Source organism: Oncorhynchus masou, unplaced genomic scaffold (genome assembly GCF_036934945.1).
Source record: "Oncorhynchus masou masou isolate Uvic2021 unplaced genomic scaffold, UVic_Omas_1.1 unplaced_scaffold_971, whole genome shotgun sequence".
Taxonomy (NCBI): domain Eukaryota; kingdom Metazoa; phylum Chordata; class Actinopteri; order Salmoniformes; family Salmonidae; genus Oncorhynchus; species Oncorhynchus masou.
In genome coordinates, this window is record NW_027016217.1 from 219,301 (window position 1) to 232,880 (window position 13,580).

The 13,580-nt window shown below is 48.2% G+C and overlaps 1 protein-coding gene across 1 annotated transcript; it reads right to left on the bottom strand.

Moving 5' to 3' along the window:
* Nucleotides 1-852: 852 nt before the first annotated feature.
* Nucleotides 853-12,868, bottom strand: LOC135538473 (coagulation factor X-like). The gene is made up of 9 exons (XM_064964362.1): nucleotides 12,676-12,868; nucleotides 11,647-11,829; nucleotides 4,464-4,633; nucleotides 4,076-4,100; nucleotides 3,774-3,887; nucleotides 3,523-3,657; nucleotides 3,163-3,278; nucleotides 2,819-2,936; nucleotides 853-2,524 (listed from the first exon to the last, which is right to left on the bottom strand). The coding sequence occupies exons 2-9, from the start codon at nucleotides 11,735-11,737 to the stop codon at nucleotides 1,989-1,991; spliced, it is 1,305 nt and encodes a 434-aa protein (XP_064820434.1). The 5' UTR covers nucleotides 11,738-11,829; nucleotides 12,676-12,868; the 3' UTR covers nucleotides 853-1,988.
* Between the last annotated feature and the right edge of the window lie 712 nt (nucleotides 12,869-13,580).

Sequence of the window (13,580 nt, forward strand, 5' to 3'; positions counted from 1 at the left end):
TGCTTGTCTCAGGACTGCGGTGCGAAAGGATGTGGCAGGGCCAGCACACGGGGACAGGCACAGGAAGGAAGGAGCTCCACTCAAATTCATCTCTATTGGACAGAGGCTAAAGGAGCTGGGGGCATATTTTGGAGCCAGGAGACATCTCCTAGGAGAATGCCATGGCAACCAGGGCCCCAAAGCGGCGAGGGCCCCCAGGCTTTGGCAGGGGTGTTCCGACTCCCTTTTCAAGTGCCCGATCAAAAGTGTCAGGAAAGGTTCTGTTATTGGCCATTTGGCGTCTCTCCTTTCTTTTCTTTGTCTTTCTTCCCTTGCTCTGCCTCTCTTTCTTGGGTTACACAGGAGGCTGGGAGCTGTCCCGGACCAGGCCGAGGTCGCCAAGGAGGCTGTGAGAAGATGGAGAGTAGTGTCTTTGCAATGGATTGTGGGAAAATGTTGCCAAACAACGCTAGGGGGAATGTGGCTGTGATGGCAGCTTGATATTAGACACGATAGTGAAATGATGCAGCGTCTGTAGCAGTGGGAGTAGAAGTGATCATTCTAGACTCAAATGCCAGCTATTACAGATAAGATCACCAAATCTGTCTGTGTGAGTCTCCTGCTTCTTGCTAGATTGCTCTCGGCGTGCTAGTGAAAGTCCTTTACACCACCAGGAAAAGCAGTGGTTCTGATCCATATAAGAGCTTTGAGAAGGTGCGGGAGATCAACGTAGGCTACAGTTGACGGCATTGCAGAGTTATAGACGGCTTCACTCGTCGTCATTGTGACACATTTACTTTGACGGAGATGTTCCTTAATGCGCTGCAGAACATTGACCCATATTCCTCAGTAATTCATTAAACTGACACCAGATCAGAGGTGAACTTTTATTAATACATTCTTAGTAAAGTGATTAACATTAAAAGGTATACAGTGCAATTACCAACCCTTCTCTCCAAGAAAAGAACATCAGTTAAGAGTGAGACAAGAGCAACAGAACACGCATGCTGCATTATTTAATGTTCCCCTAGTCTATCTGCAGTCAGCCAGGTACTATATTTGGCAGGACATGATACAATAGTATTTTAATGAAAGGTCCGCCACCTTGTGGGATAAACAGAGAACTACACAGATGTGGGTTGTGTTCATTAGGGCAGTGGTTCCCAACCTTTTTCGCTAACTGTACCATCAACAGAATTTTGCTTTGCCTCGAGAAGCCCTGAAATACCCCCGCATGTACATTTTACCAGTAAGCTTATGGGCTCATGAGTCTTCTCAAGTACCCCCAACTCATATACTATACGATAGGTGGAAATCAACCTATAGGCCTAATTAGAATTTTGAAAAATTAAAACGACAACGGATAATTTAAGCAAAAGACATCAGCCATATGGACAACCAGACCCTTCCAATGAAAAAGGACCTAAGATAAGAGTAAGGTATGTTACACAAACGGAATGCATCTCAATTTCCCCCATTTTCTCTGGCCCTCTCTTTACGTTGTGTTGTCCCTCCTTCATCATTGCTCCCTGTTCAGCTTTCTTCCCTCCCTCCTCTTCTCCTCCCACACGACCCCTATCCCTTTCCACCTCTATCCAATATTACCATATCCTCCCTTTATTTATTTCCTTGACAGTGTCACATCCGTTCTCCCTGTCTTGTCTTCCCTAATTCCTATCCATTTAAGCCGTTGTCCAATACCATCAACCCTCACAATTATTCTCCTAACCCCCTCAACCTCTCCCTCTCTTCCCTGTACCCTCCCTCCCCCTGATCACTACCCCTGAATCCCAAATCCCAAACCCCTAGCCCCTAGCCACAAAGCACTTACATAGATCTGAGAGGATTGGACCGGTATAAGCAATATGGTGGTAGCTCCATCTGGCCTTCTGATAGGCCAGACGGGAATTGGCGCCATATAGCTTAAAGGACATCATTCCAATCCTCTCAGATCTACCCTACTGCATAGGGGGTGGGGACTAGGGGTTGATTTGGGATTCAGAGCCCCCTTAGCGTGAGTCCATAAGGGGCTGCAGCCAGAGCAGGAAACGGGACACCTTCTGGTAGATGTAACCCTGACTACAGTCTGCCCCTGCTGGTCTGGAGACTACCCCGGTCAGATAGAACACCTCCCTGTGGAGAGATAGGATGGGACTCCCTGGCCCCAGGATGCAGTCAGCCTTGGGTCTCACCGTCGTACAGCCCATCTTGTTGGTGACCAACCCCGGGTGCCTCTCCACACACTGGGGCAAACGCTCATATGCCAGGTGGTTGAGAGTGAGCGGGCCTTGGACCTCCGTGGCGTCCACGGGGTCCTTCCAGCCAGTGACCACGGCCGGATACTCGCCAGTCATCAGGACGACCTCTGCAAAGTCACGTTCGGGCAGGCAGGCAGCGACCACATGTTTCTTATAGACGATGCGCTCGCGGAGCTCGAGGACGGCCAGGTCGTTGTCAGGGCGACCGGGTACGTAGCGGGGGTGGACGTGGACGACTTGGACATAGAGCGTCTGTTCGCCATCTTCAGATGCGGTTAGGCGCTTGCCTGGGAGGGGAGGGGGTACTCAAAATCAATGAAGGACTGCAAAGCAAATCAAAAACTCAAAATCAATGAAGGAACACATACTGTAAAGCAAATCAGGAAAAAACAGGAATACACCAGGAATGCACACACACACACACGCACACACACGCAGGAATGCACACACACGCAGGAATGCACACACACGCAGGAATGCACACACACACACACACACGCACACACACACACACACCACTTCCACAACCAGTGGAGCCTGAGCCTGTAGACTGGACATGATGCCCCATGATGAGCACTCACCGACAGCCACCTGGAAGTTGACGTATTTCTGGGCACACTGGGCTGTAGTTAGAACCAGGTTCTCCTTCAGAATGACACCACTACAGAACCCTACAGACTCTGTACTCTTCAGAATGGCCTAATGACAACACAACAGTTACAATATACAGCAGAGATGACACCGCAAAATACATGATCACAACTATGGGAATATTGGGTTCATGTGCTGCAGCTTTCATAGTGAGGGGTCGACTTCATGAGAAAAATGAATCTGAGAGCATAGTAGTGCCTGTCAGTGGACAGTGTGTACCTACTTTGAATTGTGTGTGTGTGTGTGTGTCTCATAGTGGTGTGTGTTTTCCTACCTGCCAGGGACACTCTCCAGAGTTGCAGGCTAGTCCCTCAAAGTTGCTGGCGATGTTGGTTGACTGTCTCTTTGTCCACTGGCTTAGGCTGTTCACCTTCCCACAGGGGAATGTCACTGAGAGAGGGATGGAGGGAGAATTACTGAGTATAGTTTAATATAGTACAGTTTAGTATCTAGTATAGCATAGCATTAGCCTCGTACGAACCATCCTGATCTCGCAAGCTTACATTCTGTTTCACTATCCGCTAGTGAGATCAGGATGTTGCGTATGAGGCTAGAGTATCATAGCACAGTACAGAATCACTTAACATATAGGATAGCATAATATAGTATAGCATAGTAGTATATGGTGACTGACCTGCAGGAATACACTTCACCCTCTCCTTCTCCTCTAGTTTCCAGCCACGGGCACAGGAACACTCATAGGACTGGTATCCTGGCTTACAGAACTGACTGCAGCCCTTGGTCTTGTCCAACATACACACTGTCTGATCTACAATCACACACAGAGAGAAAGACAGAGAAAGGTGGAGAGGCTTCTTCACTGTTGACGTTTTTTACAACATGAGTTCCCCACCAACTCGGTGTTGGGTCCTTCACGTCTCTCACCTGTCTCACAGTGGACTCCAAAGAAGCCTGACTTACAGACACAGTCGTATCCCCCCACGCTGTCTGAGCACATGGCTCCATTCTTACACGGCTTCTCTGCACACTGGTCCCCATCTGTACACACACAGGGTTAACAACACAGCCAGTCAAATGGTACATTCAGTAATACAAGACACGTGTTCTTGGGTGAAGCTATTTTAACTGTCACACCAAATCACATGGATTTCAACTGAGTGGTAACCCAAAATACTAAGTACTCTGATATGTTCCAAGAGAACGTCAGTCAAAATCATTACACTTACCTATGTAGACTGACCAGAAGATATCCTGAAAGATCAAAACAAAGTCCACTGTCAGTTTGATTCAAAATGTCTACAGAATCATCAGAAGTCCACTGTCAGTTTGATTCAAAATGTCTACAGAATCATCAGAAGCAAGAAGATAGATTTAAAAAAGGAGATGAGTGGAGAGAAGCAAGGAAAGGAGGAAGGTTTGGAGGTTGTTAAAGAGGATGTCTGAGGTGAGAAAAGGAAGGAATGAGCTGAAGGAGGTGAGGAAAGAAGGGAGTCTAATAGAGGGAGGTGTGAGGAAAGGAGGATGAGCTGAAGGAGGTGAGGAAAGAAGGGAGTCTAATAGAGGGAGGTGTGAGGAAAGAAATCTGTTCAGTGGGAAGAGGGAGCATTGGCCCACCGTGCGGTAGGAGTCCTGGAAGATCTCCCTGGCCTCCTCGTAGTTGCAGACCTCCTCCAGACACTCCCTCTCCAGATTGGCAGGGAGCAGGCTCTCCTCGTTGCCCACGTTGGCCCTCTTCTGGCGGGATAAGGTGATCACTTCACTGGCCTCCTGCTTGTCCAGGAACACTGGGGGGGGGGGGAGATTTTAGTTGTTGTACTTTTAATACTCTTCCACAAAAATATATATTTTTTATCTCAATGGATAGTCTATTTTTCATATAACCTGATTCCACTTAAAATTTAGGTCACACATTTGAAAATAGTTTAATACAGATTCTCGGCTGAAATCTGTCAAATCTATGTACAGTGCCTTGCGAAAGTATTCGGCCCCCTTGAACTTTGCGACCTTTTGCCACATTTCAGGCTTCAAAACATAAAGATATAAAACTGTATTTTTTTGTGAAGAATCAACAACAAGTGGGACACAATCATGAAGTGGAACGACATTTATTGGATATTTCAAACTTTTTTAACAAATCAAAAACTGAAAAATTGGGCGTGCAAAATTATTCAGCCCCTTTACTTTCAGTGCAGCAAACTCTCTCCAGAAGTTCAGTGAGGATCTCTGAATGATCCAATGTTGACCTAAATGACTAATGATGATAAATACAATCCACCTGTGTGTAATCAAGTCTCTGTATAAATGCACCTGCACTGTGATAGTCTCAGAGGTCCGTTAAAAGCGCAGAGAACATCATGAAGAACAAGGAACACACCAGGCAGGTCCGAGATACTTTTGTGAAGAAGTTTAAAGCCGGATTTGGATACAAAAAGATTTCCCAAGCTTTAAACATCCCAAGGAGCACTGTGCAAGCGATAATATTGAAATGGAAGGAGTATCAGACCACTGCAAATCTACCAAGACCTGGCCGTCCCTCTAAACTTTCCGCTCATACAAGGAGAAGACTGATCAGAGATGCAGCCAAGAGGCCCATGATCACTCTGGATGAACTGCAGAGATCTACAGCTGTGGTGGGAGACTCTGTCCATAGGACAACAATCAGTCGTATATTGCACAAATCTGGCCTTTATGGAAGAGTGGTAAGAAGAAAGCCATTTCTTAAAGATATCCATAAAAAGTGTCGTTTAAAGTTTGCCACAAGCCACCTGGGAGACACACCAAACATGTGGAAGAAGGTGCTCTGGTCAGATGAAACCAAAATTGAACTTTTTGGCAACAACGCAAAACGTTATGTTTGGCGTAAAAGCAACACAGCCCATCACCCTGAACACACCATACCCACTGTCAAACATGGTGGTGGCAGCATCATGGTTTGGGCCTGCTTTTCTTCAGCAGGGACAGGGAAGATGGTTAAAATTGATGGGAAGATGGATGGAGCCAAATACAGGACCATTCTGGAAGAAAACCTGATGGAGTCTGCAAAAGACATGAGACCTGGACGGAGATTTGTCTTCCAACAAGACAATGATCCAAAACATAAAGCAAAATCTACAATGGAATGGTTCAAAAATAAACATATCCAGGTGTTAGAATGGCCAAGTCAAAGTCCAGACCTGAATCCAAACGAGAATCTGTGGAAAGAACTGAAAACTGCTGTTCACAAATGCTCTCCATCCAACCTCACTCAGCTCGAGCTGTTTTGCAAGGAGGAATGGGAAAAAGTTTCAGTCTCTCGATGTGCAAAACTGATAGAGACATACCCCAAGCGACTTACAGCTGTAATCGCAGCAAAAGGTGGCGCTACAAAGTATTAACTTAAGGGGGCTGAATAATTTTGCAGGCACAATTTTTCAGTTTTTGATTTGTTAAAAAAGTTTGAAATATCCAATAAATGTCGTTCCACTTCATGATTGTGTCACACTTGTTGTTGATTCTTCACAAAAAAATACAGTTTTATATCTTTATGTTTGAAGCCTGAAATGTGGCAAAAGGTCGCAAAGTTCAAGGGGGCCGAATACTTTCGCAAGGCAATGTATTAGAGTACAAAAGTAACATTCTTTGTTACTAATTAACTAAGGCCTAAACCCAGTGCCAAAAAAGCACAGAACTACACCAATAAACCTAAACACTCTTCACACAGTACCTTTGACTCTACGGATCCCCACTCCCCAAAAAAGGTCTCAGATTCCATTAAGAATGTATCCTAATGCCTCCATGACAAACTATCCTTGTCTAATGTCATCCTGCCCCTTCCCATGTCCTGTCTAGTGGATAAACAGGCCCCTTCCCTGTCCTGGTGTCCTGTCTAGTGGATAAACAGGCCCCTTCCCTTCCCTGTCCTGGTGTCCTGTCTAGTGGATAAACAGGCCCCTTCCCTGTCCTGGTGTCCTGTCTAGTGGATAAACAGGCCCCTTCCCTTCCCTGTCCTGGTGTCCTGTCTAGTGGATAAACAGGTCCCCCCTTCCCTGTCCTGGTGTCCTGTCTAGTGGATAAACAGGCCCCTTCCCTGTCCTGGTGTCCTGTCTAGTGGATAAACAGTCCCCTTCCCTGTCCTGGTGTCCTGTCTAGTGGATAAACAGGCCCCTTCCCTTCCCTGTCCTGGTGTCCTGTCTAGTGGATAAACAGGCCCCTTCCCTGTCCTGGTGTCCTGTCTAGTGGATAAACAGGCCCCTTACCTGTCCTGGTGTCCTGTCTAGTGGATAAACAGGCCCCTTCCCTGTCCTGGTGTCCTGTCTAGTGGATAAACAGGCCCCTTCCCTTCCCCTGTCCTGTCTCCTGGTGTCCTGTCCTAGTGGATAAACAGGTCCCTTACCTGTCCTGGTGTCCTGTCTAGTGGATAAACAGGCCCCTTCCCTGTCCTGGTGTCCTGTCTAGTGGATAAACAGGCCCTTACCTGTCCTGGTGTCCTGTCTAGTGGATAAACAGGCCCCTTCCCTTCCCTGTCTTGGTGTCCTGTCTAGTGGATAAACAGGCCCCTTCCCTTCCCTGTCTTGGTGTCCTGTCTAGTGGATAAACAGGCCCCTTCCCTTACCTGTCCTGGTGTCCTGTCTAGTGGATAAACAGGCCCCTTCCCTGTCCTGGTGTCCTGTCTAGTGGATAAACAGGCCCCTTCCCTTCCCTGTCCTGGTGTCCTGTCTAGTGGATAAACAGGCCCCTTCCCTTCCCTGTCCTGGTGTCCTGTCTAGTGGATAAACAGGCCCCTTCCCTTACCTGTCCTGGTGTCCTGTCTAGTGGATAAACAGGCCCCTTCCCTTCCCTGTCCTGGTGTCCTGTCTAGTGGATAAACAGGCCCCTTCCCTTCCCTGTCCTGGTGTCCTGTCTAGTGGATAAACAGGCCCCTTCCCTTACCTGTCCTGGTGTCCTGTCTAGTGGATAAACAGGCCCCTCCCTTCCCTGTCCTGGTGTCCTGTCTAGTGGATAAACAGGCCCCTTCCCTTCCCTGTCCTGGTGTCCTGTCTAGTGGATAAACAGGCCCCTTCCCTTTACCTGTCCTGGTGTCCTGTCTAGTGGATAAACAGGCCCCTCCTTACCTGTCCTGGTGTCCTGTATAGTGGATAAACAGGCCCCTTCCTTCCCTGTCCTGGTGTCCTGTCTAGTGGATAAACAGGCCCCTTCCCCTGTCCTGGTGTCCTGTCTAGTGGATAAACAGGCCCCTTCCCTGTCCTGGTGTCCTGTCTAGTGGATAAACAGGCCCTTCCCTGTCCTGGTGTCCTGTCTAGTGGATAAACAGGCCCCTTCCCTGTCCTTGTGTCCTGTCTAGTGGATAAACAGGCCCATTCCCTTCCCTGTCCTGGTGTCCTGTCTAGTGGATAAACAGGCCCTTCCCTGTCCTGGTGTCCTGTCTAGTGGATAAACAGGCCCTTCCCTGTCCTGGTGTCCTGTCTAGTGGATAAACAGGCCCCTTCCCTGTCCTTGTGTCCTGTCTAGTGGATAAACAGTGCCCTTCCCTTCCCTGTCCTGGTGTCCTGTCTAGTGGATAAACAGGCCCTTCCCTGTCCTGGTGTCCTGTCTAGTGGATAAACAGGCCCTTCCCTGTCCTGGTGTCCTGTCTAGTGGATAAACAGGCCCCTTCCCTGTCCTGGTGTCCTGTCTAGTGGATAAACAGTCCCCTGGATCCCTTCCCTGTCCTGGTGTCCTGTCTAGTGGATAAACAGTCCCCTTCCCTTACCTGTCCTTGTGTCCTGTCTAGTGGATAAACAGGCCCCTTCCCTTACCTGTCCTGGTGTCCTGTCTAGTGGATAAATAGGCCATTCCCTTCCCTGTCCTGGTGTCCTGTCTAGTGGATAAACAGGCCTCTTCCCTTACCTGGTGTCCTGTCTAGTGGATAAACAGGCCCCTTCCCTGTCCTTGTGTCCTGTCTAGTGGATAAACAGGCCCTTCCCTTCCCTGTCCTGGTGTCCTGTCTAGTGGATAAACAGGCCCCTTCCCTTCCCTGTCCTGGTGTCCTGTCTAGTGGATAAACAGGCCCCTTCCCTTCCCTGTCCTGGTGTCCTGTCTAGTGGATAAACAGGCCCCTTCCCTGTCCTGGTGTCCTGTCTAGTGGATAAACAGGCCCCTTCCCTGTCCTGGTGTCCTGTCTAGTGGATAAACAGGCCCCTTCCCTTCCCTGTCCTGGTGTCTTGTCTAGTGGATAAACAGGTCCCTTACCTGTCCTGGTGTCATGTCTAGTGGATAAACAGGTCCCTTCCCTGTCCTGGTGTCCTGTCTAGTGGATAAACAGGCCCCTTCCCTGTCCTGGTGTCCTGTCTAGTGGATAAACAGGCCCCTTCCCTTCCCTGTCCTGGTGTCCTGTCTAGTGGATAAACAGGCCCCTTCCCTTCCCTGTCCTGGTGTCCTGTCTAGTGGATAAACAGGTCCCTTCCCTGTCCTGGTGTCCTGTCTAGTGGATAAACAGGCCCCTTCCCTTCCCTGTCCTGGTGTCCTGTATAGTGGATAAACAGGCCCCTTCCCTGTCCTGGTGTCCTGTCTAGTGGATAAACAGGCCCCTTCCCTTACCTGTCCTGGTGTCCTGTCTAGTGGATAAACAGTCCCCTTCCCTTCCCTGTCCTGGTGTCCTGTATAGTGGATAAACAGGCCCCTTACCTGTCCTGGTGTCATGTCTAGTGGATAAACAGGCCCCTTCCCTGTCCTGGTGTCCTGTATAGTGGATAAACAGGCCCCTTCCCTGTCCTGGTGTCCTGTCTAGTGGATAAACAGGCCCCTTCCCTGTCCTGGTGTCATGTCTAGTGGATAAACAGGTCCCTTACCTGTCCTGGTGTCCTGTCTAGTGGATAAACAGGTCCCTTACCTGTCCTGGTGTCCTGTCTAGTGGATAAACAGGCCCCTTCCCTGTCCTGGTGTCCTGTCTAGTGGATAAACAGGCCCCTTCCCTTACCTGTCCTGGTGTCCTGTCTAGTGGATAAACAGGCCCATTCCCTTCCCTGTCCTGGTGTCTTGTCTAGTGGATAAACAGGTCCCTTACCTGTCCTGGTGTCATGTCTAGTGGATAAACAGGTCCCTTACCTGTCCTGGTGTCCTGTCTAGTGGATAAACAGGCCCCTTCCCTGTCCTGGTGTCCTGTCTAGTGGATAAACAGGCCCCTTCCCTTACCTGTCCTGGTGTCCTGTCTAGTGGATAAACAGGCCCCTTCCCTTACCTGTCCTGGTGTCCTGTCTAGTGGATAAACAGGCCCCTTCCCTTCCCTGTCCTGGTGTCCTGTATAGTGGATAAACAGGCCCCTTCCCTGTCCTGGTGTCCTGTCTAGTGGATAAACAGGCCCCTTCCCTTACCTGTCCTGGTGTCCTGTCTAGTGGATAAACAGTCCCCTTCCCTTCCCTGTCCTGGTGTCCTGTCTAGTGGATAAACAGGCCCCTTCCCTGTCCTGGTGTCCTGTCTAGTGGATAAACAGGCCCCTTCCCTGTCCTGGTGTCCTGTCTAGTGGATAAACAGGCCCCTTCCCTTCCCTGTCCTGGTGTCCTGTCTAGTGGATAAACAGGCCCCTTCCCTTCCCTGTCCTGGTGTCATGTCTAGTGGATAAACAGTCCCCTTCCCTTACCTGTCCTCGTGTCCTGTCTAGTGGATAAACAGTCCCCTTCCCTGTCCTGGTGTCCTGTCTAGTGGATAAACAGGCCCCTTCCCCCTGTCCTGGTGTCCTGTCTAGTGGATAAACAGGCCCCTTCCCTGTCCTGGTGTCATGTATAGTGGATAAACAGTCCCCTTCCCTTCCCTGTCCTTGTGTCCTGTCTAGTGGATAAACACGCCCCTTCCCTTCCCTGTCCTGGTGTCCTGTCTAGTGGATAAACACGCCCCTTCCCTGTCCTGGTGTCCTGTCTAGTGGATAAACAGGCCCCTTCCCTGTCCTGGTGTCCTGTCTAGTGGATAAACAGGCCCCCCTTCCCTGTCCTGGTGTCCTGTCTAGTGGATAAACAGGCCCCTTCCCTGTCCTGGTGTCCTGTCTAGTGGATAAACAGGCCCCTTCCCTGTCCTGGTGTCATGTCTAGTGGATAAACAGGCCCCTTCCCTGTCCTGGTGTCCTGTCTAGTGGATAAACAGGCCCCTTCCCTTCCCTGTCCTGGTGTCCTGTATAGTGGATAAACAGGCCCCTTACCTGTCCTGGTGTCATGTCTAGTGGATAAACAGGCCCCTTCCCTGTCCTGGTGTCCTGTCTAGTGGATAAACAGGCCCCTTACCTGTCCTGGTGTCATGTCTAGTGGATAAACAGGCCCCTTCCCTGTCCTGGTGTCCTGTCTAGTGGATAAACAGGTCCCTTCCCTTACCTGTCCTGGTGTCATGTCTAGTGGATAAACAGGCCCCTTCCCTTACCTGTCCTGGTGTCCTGTCTAGTGGATAAACAGGTCCCTTCCCTGTCCTGGTGTCCTGTCTAGTGGATGTGAGTTCCTCCTTTCAATGTTAAGAGCTTTGGAACCCAGTGAGCCCCTAAATAATACATTTTCATTACTGGCTGGATTGGCCATACAGGGAAAATAACCATCCAAGGAAAGTCCCTCTGAGCCCTTTTGTTGGGGGCGGCAGGAAGCCTAATGGTTAAGTGCGTTGGGCCAGAATCCGAAAGGTCGCTGGTTTGAATCCCGAGCCAACTAGGTGATAAATCTGTCGAAGTGCCCTAGAGCAAGGTAAATAACCCTACTGTAATTACTCCTGCAAGTCGCTCTGGATAAGAGCATCTGCTAAATGACTCAAATGTCAAATGTGTTGCTCAGGGCCACCAGCCAGCAACATCGTGTCCCTGGTCCCTTACCTGTCTTGGTGTTTTTAGTGTCTAGTCTGGCCGTCACAGCTCCCAGTAGCAGTAAGGAAAGCAGGGTGGCAGTGGTGGCGAGGGAGCCCATGGTGGCAGCTAGAGGACAGTCTGTCTGAGTCTGTCTGGCTGTTTGTCTGTCTAATCCTGTCAGATCACCTCAGCAGAGTTCAAAGTTCACACCTAAAAACAACAAGGACCAGAGTTCAGAGATTCCCACATTCTGACATAGACATCACAGATGACATAACGTTCTGTCAGGATGAGCTTCAAAGAGGAGGGTCATTTTATGTGCAGGATCAGAGTCACCTACAAAACAAGAGGATGAAGACTAATTGTTGTGAGTGTTGTGTAAAGCCTTTGGATCTTGGGATCATCATTAACATCTTAAACTTCAGTCTTGCAGCTTCCTCTCTCTATATATAAAAATACCTCAAAATCAACCTGTTTGTTTAATAGAGTTAAGACATCAGATGATCCCATCAGAACAGTGACAATGCATTTTCTCAAGAACCCCGGACTTGGTTACAATGCTGCCATCGCGTGGTATTAAACCCAGTTTATTGTTGTTTCATCCATTTCCAATCGTAAACAACAAAGAGGGATTACATCAAACACCCAAAACAAACTAGATTCATTGGTATTAAGCCTAGTCAAATAGTTAGTTTAATAGATTGGCTGTAACAGAACAAACCAAACAGGCCTGTGTGTTATTATTTAGTCCAACATGAATATGAACTGGTTTCATGTTGTGAATGATGCTGCTGTCGGCTATAAAACAACATATGACACGATCAGACTAATCTGACATGATGCTGTAAAAGCTTGGGCTACCACAAACTGCTAAAAACATACGAATGTATGGATCTTAAACGATACTTGAAAATATAGAGGCCTATCATGCATCCACGCTATATTATGCTACCTAAATCGCAACGCGTATCCCATTATTGGAGAGATGGACCGCTATTCAGGGCGCGGCAAAACGCATGATGATTAGAACGGTAAAAAATGCACGGTATAACCTACCGCGTCGGACTTCAGCCGGGGCTTGGGCGGAATGAGAAGGATGACAGAAGCCTGTTCGGTTGGTTCTCTCTCTGGTCCCGACACGCAGTTCACCGTGTGGATCCTCGGCTCTGAGATCGCAGTAGAGGTTGACAGCATCACACTCCAATGTTGCTTTTTCAGGCCACTACGACGTGTGTAATCAACCACGTGAGGGCGGTCTTGGATACTTTATGCAAAGCCATTAATACAAATACTGTATGTAGGCTACTATACTGTATTGGTCCGTTCTACTGTAACCCGTTCTACTGTAACCCGATCATGGATTGTTGATGCTACTGTATGTACTGGCCATTGAGAGGTTTGAAGCAGCCGCCATATTGGTACTCCTGAGAAGGAGCAGTTCTCCAATGTTTCAAGGACAAAATTACATGCATTAGTATTTTTTTCTTTAGTTGGGACAGTAACATTAGTACTCTCTAAAAAAAATCTTGATTTGTATGTTTAGTTCACATAATATAATTTAAAAGTATGCATTAAGGTGTCTGTAGTAGAATATACTTGGCAAAAATGAATGTAAACTTTAATAAATGCATTTCTATAGCTTCCAAAATCTTTTTGTTTTACATTGGAGAAATACTAATTTTACACTGGAGGAGAAATACTAAAATGGCTTCGTAGTGGCTTCAAAACAGCGCCCCCTGTCAGTCATCCAGTGTTTATACACATTGTTAATATTATCCTATGGTTCTTATGTAGGCCTCTTCACTGTTGAAGTTGAGACTGGTGTTTTGTGGGTACTATTTAATGAAGCTGCCAGTTGAGGACTTGTGAGGCGTCTGTTTCTCAAACTAGACACACTAATGTACTTGTCCTCTTGCTCACTTGTGCACCGGGGCCTCCAACTCCTATTTTATTCTGGTTAG